This window comes from Hippocampus guttulatus, chromosome 12, assembly GCF_054856545.1.
Source record: "Hippocampus guttulatus isolate MCC_2025c chromosome 12, RoL_Hgut_1.0, whole genome shotgun sequence".
NCBI lineage: Eukaryota > Metazoa > Chordata > Actinopteri > Syngnathiformes > Syngnathidae > Hippocampus > Hippocampus guttulatus.
Window position 1 is genome coordinate 4,409,006 of NC_141272.1, and position 9,678 is coordinate 4,418,683.

At 40.7% G+C, this 9,678-nt stretch overlaps 1 protein-coding gene across 3 annotated transcripts in view; it reads right to left on the reverse strand.

Moving 5' to 3' along the window:
• LOC147197011 (mitochondrial intermediate peptidase-like) overlaps positions 1-8,817 on the reverse strand; it is a 30,987-nt gene extending 22,170 nt beyond the window's left edge. For all 3 annotated transcript variants that reach the window (XR_015102418.1, XR_015102417.1, XM_086124892.1), the window contains exons 1-16: positions 8,409-8,817; positions 7,859-8,032; positions 7,683-7,771; positions 7,517-7,603; positions 6,506-6,569; positions 6,231-6,413; positions 5,630-5,786; positions 4,855-4,903; positions 4,613-4,673; positions 4,470-4,522; positions 3,829-3,982; positions 3,656-3,733; positions 3,375-3,582; positions 2,770-2,879; positions 2,579-2,653; positions 1,910-2,026 (exon numbers count right to left, since the gene is read on the reverse strand). Coding sequence is in view for 1 of the 3 variants with exons in the window: in XM_086124892.1 (XP_085981018.1) it covers positions 1,910-2,026; positions 2,579-2,653; positions 2,770-2,879; positions 3,375-3,582; positions 3,656-3,733; positions 3,829-3,982; positions 4,470-4,522; positions 4,613-4,673; positions 4,855-4,903; positions 5,630-5,786; positions 6,231-6,413; positions 6,506-6,569; positions 7,517-7,603; positions 7,683-7,771; positions 7,859-8,032; positions 8,409-8,555 (1,806 nt within the window). In the remaining 2 variants the exon portion in view is untranslated. The remainder of the gene's footprint in view (positions 1-1,909; positions 2,027-2,578; positions 2,654-2,769; positions 2,880-3,374; positions 3,583-3,655; positions 3,734-3,828; positions 3,983-4,469; positions 4,523-4,612; positions 4,674-4,854; positions 4,904-5,629; positions 5,787-6,230; positions 6,414-6,505; positions 6,570-7,516; positions 7,604-7,682; positions 7,772-7,858; positions 8,033-8,408) is intronic.
• Positions 8,818-9,678: the final 861 nt, after the last annotated feature.

Here is a 9,678-nt window from a genome sequence, read left to right on the forward strand (position 1 = left end):
AAAACACAAGCAGGGAGCTCTCATTTCAAAGGACAAAACATGGAAATTCCAAAACAGTAAATGGGTTCCTCTTGTCTATTCTTTCTGCAGTTGCCCTGGGGTCCTCCTCCACGACTTTGAAGACATTCTCATATGGTCTCAACTAACTGCTGGACTTAGTGAGGAATTCAGGAAGTTGGTAAAGACAGCAGTTCCCAGAGTTAAGAAAGAAAAAGGCTACAGATCTCGTATTAATCAAAATTTATGCACCTATAGATGTTTGACATTTTAATTACAGCTGATCTTCCCTCTCCTCACACAGCCAGGAACTGATCGCGCCACTCTGTAAACGACACACACACTAGCCAGAATATTTAGAATCTGTCTCCCTATAACCCATTAGCCACTCAAATGTTTACTTGACAGAGGATACCATTCCTGTGTGTATCTATGAAGACGAGTGGATTTAAGTTTCAAAGACAAGTGTTATTGGAGGTTCCAAAATCTGCTTTCACTCTCTTGTTTTCTCTTAACACCTCAGTTTTCTCTTAACACCTCACCTCAGAGGGGAGGGAGTCTATTAACAATTGTCAATAGACTGCCCTCGATTCCAGGTTTTCATAATAAATCAAAGCCGTGGTATACATTTTATTATCGCTTTGCTAGTATGCACCCAAAACTATGTAGATAGTGGCCCACTATTTTTGCCCATCTGCAAACCCCACTCCATGAGAGTGAGGAACAGCAATTGCGCAGAGCTGCTCAAACTAGGAAATCTATCCTTCTGTGGTTGGCTGAGGTAAATGTCTGCTACAGCTTTCAGTGAAAGTTGAAATGAGGGAAACATATTTCTATAAAACTAAACTATGTGGAGGTAGCATCTGAAAAAGAAGCGAGCCCTGAGTGGAAGCGCGGGGGAAGAAATTCTGAAATGTGGGCATGGATACAACAGCACTGTAATCTCTTTACATGATGCACATAATTGTATTTTAGAGCAAGTGCTCAATGAAGGCCATTCCTTGTCTCCACTATGACTTTGTTTTCGATTGCAATCTCCCTTGTCTCTTCTCCTTGCCCACAGCAGTAAACCTTGGGGGGTTTAGCTATTTTTCCAGGAACAAGATGAACGATTTCAAATTTTTCCTTCAAAGAAAATCTGCTTTGTGGTTTTATGAGATCTTAAAAATAAATAAATAAATAATCTAAACGGTGTGCGACATCAAAAGACAGACAATGACACCCCAGTACAGATTATTGGACTACAATGCAGTGGAAATACAGTGATTTGACAAAACTACAGTCTTGGGATACCTTAGCAATGGACTACTGTATATGCACGTCAGCACATTAAGCATTTCTAGGGCAACGGTGCAGCGTGTTACGCCACTTAGCTAGTTTCAAGCTCCTGGGACGCCCTCTGGAGGGAAAATAACCTCATTCTTTAAATGTGTGTTCTGTGTGGGCTTGTGTAACAGGTATATTTCATACATTTTATCCTCATCCCACAGTTTGTAGTATATGCTTGTCTTTGTCATTATTGGCTGTCTTTGATGATTTTCATAAGCTCAATTTTGCTGCATCTGCACCACAGAACATGACAATGAAGGATTTTTATTGTATTTTAAAAAAGTATTTATTTCAGGAGAGAGTGAGTATTGCTATCAATGTTATCGCAACGTGTTAAGACGAGTTTGCCTGCCGTTGTGCCCCAAATGTGAAAATGGTGCATGCATAGAGTCCATTGCACCTACAAGATGTCTCTTTCATTAAATTATTCTGTAGAATTGTCCAGGATATTTAGGTAAAATGATAAATTGAGATGTAGGTTGAACTAAGGGATATAGCCCTCCTTAATTGATTGATTAATTAACCAAATAATTAGAACACTTAAAAGTTGCACCAAATAAAGCAACGACGAGTATAAACGTACTGTATTGGGTGTGTAGGGCAGGCCATAGAACTTCTGCTGCATCTCCTGCAGGATTTCGGTGGTGGATTGATTTTGGGGTTTACCATGGTAAATCTGGTCCAGTGCAGCATAGAAAATCTGCCCACGGACAACACAGAACATCATTGATTGTACATGCTTGACATTAAAACTAGAAAAAAAATCTTGATGTATTATGAATTACAGAAGATTGTTAACAATCTCACAATGCAGTGTGCAACAGATGAAATCAGATGACACGTTAAAAAGACAAGTTTGTAAGGCCAGGTACACACACAAGGTGGGTAGGTAGGCAGCCGATTGGTAATGTTGTATTTTGTGTAAATGTGGGTTTCTTTGATGGCACATACTGATGATCAGACATGAGTCTGATCATTTTCATGTTTGCGGAGACACGTGTGATCATGAGAAATCTCTTCATCACAGGACTGGATTCTTGACCGGTGGTGGAAGCGAATCATTATGTGTGTGGTGAGCACTGCATACAATATGACCAAAACTGTTCAATGCCTGATTTCTAAAAAAATCTTTATGTGTGGGGTCTGCCAGAGATTTAAAAAAAACAAACAAACATCTTTTCAGATTTGAAAAATCCTTATGTGGGTGCCTGACTTGAGGTGGCTTTGCCTGGATTTGTGTATTTGGTGGTACCTGCAGCTGAGTGTCTGCTGCACCGCACACCTTCTTGGACTCACACAGACGAGTCACCATACTCTCAGGCAGAGGCTAAAGAGACATTGAAACACCGTTCATCATTTATTGACTGCATACAGTACCTCTCCATATATATATTTTTTAACACTTTTGAGATCTTGCTCTTAGTCTATACGTTTGGAGTGTACCTGTCCAGTTTCATAATGACGTGCAAACTGGCTGACGACTCGATAGTCGGCGGCAAAGTACTCCATGAGGATGGAGGGGACTTCTGCGAAATCCGTTGCACATCTAGTCCCTGGAGGATCGAAAACAGAGTTTCAGTGTGAGTGTGTGTGTCTGTAGTGATAGTGGTGGTGGTGGTTGGGTAACTGGCTCCGGAGGAACCCGAGTTCCCAAAGCCTCATCTATCACGACGTGGTAGTAGAAGTAATAGTAGTAGTAACAGCAGACCCGCACATACTCTCAGCTCAGCACTTGCGGATTCACCCATTCATTTTTTAAAAATATTTTTGGTTTTGTGTTTTCTCATATCGAGTATTCTTGTTATATTCTTCCACTGCATTGCAATTTTCGCTATGCAATGGGCCAGCCTGGTCCCTATCGGTGTACAGTTGAGCACTGTAGTGAGCAATACAATTACCGTAAAACAGGTTTTGAAACCTCTGTGTTCCTCCAAACCTTTTAAATGTATAATCTTCCCTCTAGCTTTTGGATCCCATCTGATTATAAAGGGTTTTCTAATGCACATACTGTAAAAATAAGACTTTAACATTGTACCTGTTGAGCTCACCTGTAACGTGTTGGTAACGAGTGCGTCCCAGCATTGAATGCATGGCGTGGCCCATTTCGTGGAAGAGGTTCTCCATCATGCCAGGGGATAACAGGGTGGGGGCATTTCTGGTGGGGTGGGGCAGGCTCAGCATCAGAACCACGACAGGCAGCTGGTACTGCTCTGTTTCCTGGCACCAGCGACCACCCCGGATTGTGAAGTGACAGTCCTAGGTGGAGGAGGAAGAATGAGGGCAACCACGCTTCTTGTTTTGTAATCTTTGAGTGCATGTGTATGCCCACCTGATGAGGTTTGTCTCGCCGGTGGAAAAAGTCACAATAGATATATCCAAGTAATCCTTCTGTTTCATGAACCACAGCCTGGAAATGCACACAAACCCGTGGAAAAATCAAACTTGGGAGTTTATTCAAACATCAGGCAACAACATGTCATTAGCACATTGACAAGAGCATACCAATTTGCGCACATCATCACTCCACACCTCTCCAGCGCTGGGGTGTTCAGACATGAGGGAGACACCGAAGAGCTGAGAGAAGAGAATGTTCAAACCCTCCATGCAGGCCCCCAGAGAGAAGTAGGGGCTGTACAGACTGGGCTCGATGTTGAATCTGAACCGTGACCAAAAACAAAAGAGAAACAAAGTACAGATGCAAGATTGATTGATATGTTATTGCTCTTGCACGTGGACAGGTGTACAGAGCAACAAAATTCACTTCAACAATCACAACCCGTCCAAACAGAATGGAAAGGCTGGCGAGTCGCTCGAGACGGCGCCCAGAGTTAAGTGTCATGTTATGATGTCTCATTGAGTTCACTTTATCCATTAGAACCAAATTTGAAAAGAATCTCATGAATAATTGCCTTTCAGTGCCAATTGAAACAGAGGAGTATTCATTTGGTAAACAGCACAAACTAAAACACTGTACAGCTTTTCTTGTATTAAAGGTACCTAATGAAGTGAGTAACTGAGTGAAAATAGAAAGGTTGCAACTCAAGATGGTATGTCAGAAAACTCCCAAGCTCCTTGCCAATATCTACTGAAAATGCAGTGAATTCCAATTTAAAAAAAACAAAAACAAAAAAACATTCCCTAACCTTTCAGCACGCAAGATGCCACTGAGGAAGGGGTGATCCCACGGCATGAGCTCCTGTGTCAACCCAACAACATTGTGAGTTCTCGGGGAAGACAAATGTTTTCACATGGAATACAGTTGTAACGGGAACAGAATGTCACCCACAGAATGCCGAGGGTTGAGTTTTTTCTTCATATCACTCATCATCCTAAAGTCCTTTGCGGTTCTGTGACATTGGGAGGAAGAGAAGTGAAAGTGGGCAATTCATAACTAATAAATGAATAGCAAATATGGCTGGCAATTAGAGACAGATTTTCGGTTCCTATTCCCCGCGAATAGTGGGGGTCCGCTGTATATTATATACAAGTATGATATATACTTCGATAATGTCTTTCTCTTAACTGTACCTGTCTGACAGCTTGTCTGTTAACAACTGAAGAAACCTCATCACTGTTTCTGCAATATAAAAAAAATACATGCAGCACACAAAACACATCACACAATCATCATAACAAAAACCCAAAATACGTGTGGAGCTTGTATGTGTGAAGACACTTACAAATAATAACTAGACTAAGTTTTTCCCCTCTTTACTAGGAGCACAGTGGGCCCTGATCTAAAATTTCAGGGGCACAAGTAAAAAATTCTGAAGTTTATTTAAAATTTATTTGCATTGTCTCAAACTTCAGGTGGAAAATGTCACCATTTAGGGGCAGTCTGAAATCCTGCTTAACCCAGTTTCTGGAAAATGATTGCCATACTCTACTCATGAAAAATTCTGGGTCAAATTGACTCAAAGATTACATGGCTTTTGTGTGGCGGTAACCAGTAAAAACTGAGTAAACGCAGAGCGTCAAATTCACAAAACATGTGCAGATGGTAACTGTGATGCCTAGAAGAATTCTTCTCGGGGCGTTGACGCTATTTGCGTGTATTTATATGCGGGGAGTGGAACACTGCCGCCCTCTATGCAAATGAGCATCAATGCTCAACAACGTCTAATTCTCGCACCAGCGCAAATAGCCATGCGCAGTTTTGGGGGCACAGAAAATGTCTTCGGTAAGCTGGTGTAAAATTGACGTTACTCAGTGGGAGGGGCGCACTGCCTCAGACTCTTCCTACAAGCATAAAACTACGGTATTCATCTTAAATCCTACTAACAGTACTGGCATGTGACTGAACCTGGGGTTGCTGCCATCGTTCCCTTCAAGGCTCTGTGGGCATAGGACTCGTATCCCACCAGTGTGGCCAACTTGTATCTGCATCTCAGAAGCTCTTCCAGACACTCCATCAGATCCGCATTTGGATAGAGGTAAATCCTGTAGGCGATTTCTCGTAGCTGCAAAAGACACATTATTAAGACAGGTCTCAACACACACCAATGATTTTGCCAATATTAATATCGAGAAATAAATTCAACACCCAAAAAAGGAACTAAGCACTGTTTATAGGAAAACGTTATTACAGTTCATTGATTTGAAATCATTAATCCCAGAAACACATTCAAAGCCAAATTAAAAATTACACACGTGAGATAGTAAACTGTGGTCTTGAACGGTGCATAACAGCTGGTTCAAACTGGTGACATATTTCCCCTTGACTATTCTGGTTAAATTATGCATTGTTACAACTTCAGCCGCCCTCGACATTCCACTGCAGAAAAATAACATGGAAAAACATACTCATTCCCCACAAGGCCTCGAAGGCACTTCTTGAATGAGTTATGAGTCAAAGGCGCCGCCTACTGACCAATGAGTGTAATGTTCTAGTTATGGTTACACACCAAATCGTCCGGAGAGTCGGCGTGTAATCCTCCAACCTCCACAAAACTTCCTGTGCTTGCAAAGTGCAAGTGGAGATGTTCGGGAATGGCAGACCTGGCAATTCTGTTGGGCATGTGAGAGCCAACCAGGAATTCATTGTTTAAATCCAAGAGCTTCACATGGAGAGCAACTGCCTCTTTCCGCTGTAATGCGAAAGGAAAACAAAGAGAAATGTCTGTCATTTCTGTCTGGTTGACAGAGGGGATGATGTCTCCACATGCAATAAGTCTCTCACCAGTTTCTCATTGAGATGAATCCCGCTGATTTCAAAGTCAAACAAGAATAACTCTGCGACTTTCCTGCAAAGACAGGAAAGGAATATATGATTATTTTTGAAATATGTAAAATTACACTGGGACATGCACCAATGGCACAATCTAATAAGAGATAACAAATGCTTCAAACACTGGTCAGCACTCATTTTGGTGCATGAGGTATTTTGAGGTTGCTGAATCAGAAAATGAATTGGCTCTAGTTTTAGATATTCCTTTTTTTTTTATGACTTTGGTATCGCAAGGTACGACATTGATATTCTTTCAGCATTCTTTCATTTTTGAATGTGACATGCAAATCATCTTTCATATGAAAATCAAGGAAAAATTCAGAAAAGTAGCCAATATTAGCAGTAAAAAAATGCTAATCAGATGATATCAAAGCACAGACACTACTTTTGCTAACAAAACACGTCAATACTCTGTCAAAGTACATTAATTATCGATAAATTAATAGTGTGTGTGTATATATATCCTAATCATATATAATTTTTTCCGATATAATGTGCAGCCCAATCAGAAACGAATAAAATATCTTTGGCACTCTGAATATAAATACCGGCAAATATACAGTATATATACCGGTATATTTTTTTAATGGCTGGTCTTAGTACAGTGAAACCTCTAACGTTGAACTCAGTAAGTTGTTTTCCCCATAAGAAGTATTGGAAATCTGTGCCAAGGACAGATTTTCAGCATCAAACAACTTTTATTAACTATCATTATATGTTTTCAGCCAAAATGAAACATTCCAAACGACGTACAAATTTTAAATACCCTTTGATGTGGATAATTTAAGGACTAAGTGTTGCAAAAAAGCCAAAGAAAAAGTGAAACCAAACACCACTGTTAACCCTTTGATACTCGCTGAACTAAAGTGTTGTGTGACTTCAGCAGCATGTTTTTTTCCCCCCCTATTCTGAATTGTTCAACTTCAAGGAGCAAATGACTGAAGAGGGGTTGAGACGGTGCACCTTGTATCTGGGTCCAGCTGAGCCACAAGTTCTGGCCTGTCAAGCAAACTCTTCAAAGTGTTGCATAGCTCCACATTGGTGTTCAACCTGAAACAAAGTAAGAATGATTTCCTAATCAGATTACAGGCTAGTCTTGATGGAATCCGACTGTGCGTTACTCTTTTACTTCTCCACAACTGTGCCAATTTCAATGCAGGTCTTCTCTGCAGCCTCGCGGTACACTGGATCAGGATGTGCTACTTTAACAAAATCTGCCTAGAAATGGAGTGACATTTTTTGTTCCAGATTTTATTTTATTTTAAGGTCATAGCACCCCAGTCTAGAATTCGGTGATGAACTTACCAAGTCTGCCACTTTACAAAGACCATCAGAGAGCTGGTCAAAAGCTGTGACGGTCTCGACGCCTGGAGCAGAAGTACATACTTTTTCAACCAGGAGTTGTGTGTTCTTTAGAGCTCTCTGTGTGGCCAATTGGAATCCAGCAGGAGAATTCAGCTCTGGCATGCCAAACAAACCCTACAATCAAACATTACCAACATAAAATGTTATGTTTCAATCACTTGAACATGATCACATTAAAACTGTAACCCATAGATGTCAAACTCAGGTCCTGGAGGGCCGCTGTCCAGCATGTTTTCCAAGTCTCCCAGTTACAACACACCTGATTCAAATGATCAGATCATCAGCAAGCTCTGCGGAAGCCTGACATTGAACCTGCTCACCTATGCTGTAACCCATTGCTGCTTTTCTACCTCAGAGTTATTTCTAAACTTGCAGTCATCCAGATTTTGTCATTCTGAACTACATGACTACAGTTCTGTTGTCCTTGCACTGGCTCCCTGTTCATTTTTTTTTTTGATTCAATTAAAAATAAAAATACAGTCGTACTCACCACATTTTTCTCAAACACTTCCAGTCTCTTGTGGGGTTTGGCATTGAAAGCTGCCCCAACAGGTGACCATGTTGTGACATTCTTGTGAAAAGACGTCCACAGACCTCTATACCTCACACAGTAAAGCAAACTTTTACTCGGCGACATGTTGGTCTGCCCTGTTGTTGAACCGCCGTCCGTTACAAGAGCTTCGTCTTTTGCCGACTGAGACTGACAGAGGACATGCTAACCCTAGGTTCGGTGCTATCTTGAGCCGAAAAGGCGAGACGAATTTATCAAAATCGTAAACAATATGGAAAATAAAAATCAACACTCTAAAATGTCGTTGGCAAGCCGATGTTACTGGTAGAGACGTCAACAAACACAGATGACATGCCGGTTTCCTGCTGCACACTTGACGCAATGTGTTGCAGCACGCATTTCTATGAAAAACGTAACATAAGGATGGACTAAAATTCAGGTATTCATATATGATGTGTCCTACAACGTTCAATCCCGGCAAATTTATGATTTTGTAGAGTTGAGATGAGAGTAGAATGTGTCGAAAGTGTGTATTGAGAAAACATGATGTCGTCATATATATGCGACGATATTGGTTTTTAAATTCAAATAAAAAGACACAATAAAAAGAAATGGGAGGCAATGGGTTGAAAAAAAAAGAGAAAATCAATGTAACCACTTTCTTAGTTTTTTTCTTTATCAAACAAAGCCAGAAACCAAACATTGCTCCATGAGAATTATAAAAATAAAAAATAAAAAACTTCCAGACATCTGTCTTTAAACTGGTTGGCGTTTGGCGCTGATCTCAGCCTTTGCGCAATGTGAGAAATCACATTGGGGAAAAAAGGGGCATTAAAAGGATCGATCTATAGTTTTATGATATCGGGTTTTGAAGGAAAATCGATTCGATATCGTATTTTTAAACCCAGCCCCAATTGAGACATTCGCCCAATGACTAGCAGCTGCAATCGCAGCAAAAGGTGGCTCTACAAAGTAAAGGGGGCAAGTTTTCAACGCCCCACGTTTCAGTGTCTAAAAAATGAAAGAAAAAAAAGTTTAAATTATCGTTCCGTCTCACACTTGTGTCCCACGTGGTGTTGATTCTTCACAAAAAAAATCAGCTTTATCTTTATCAAAAGGACAAAAACGTCATTGTGAGGTGGGTGTAATACCTTTACAAGGCACGTATTGCTCAAGATTGTTAGTTTCCACGCATTATGAGCTACTGTATGTGGGTACAAGGTGAACAACATGACATCTGCATTACTGA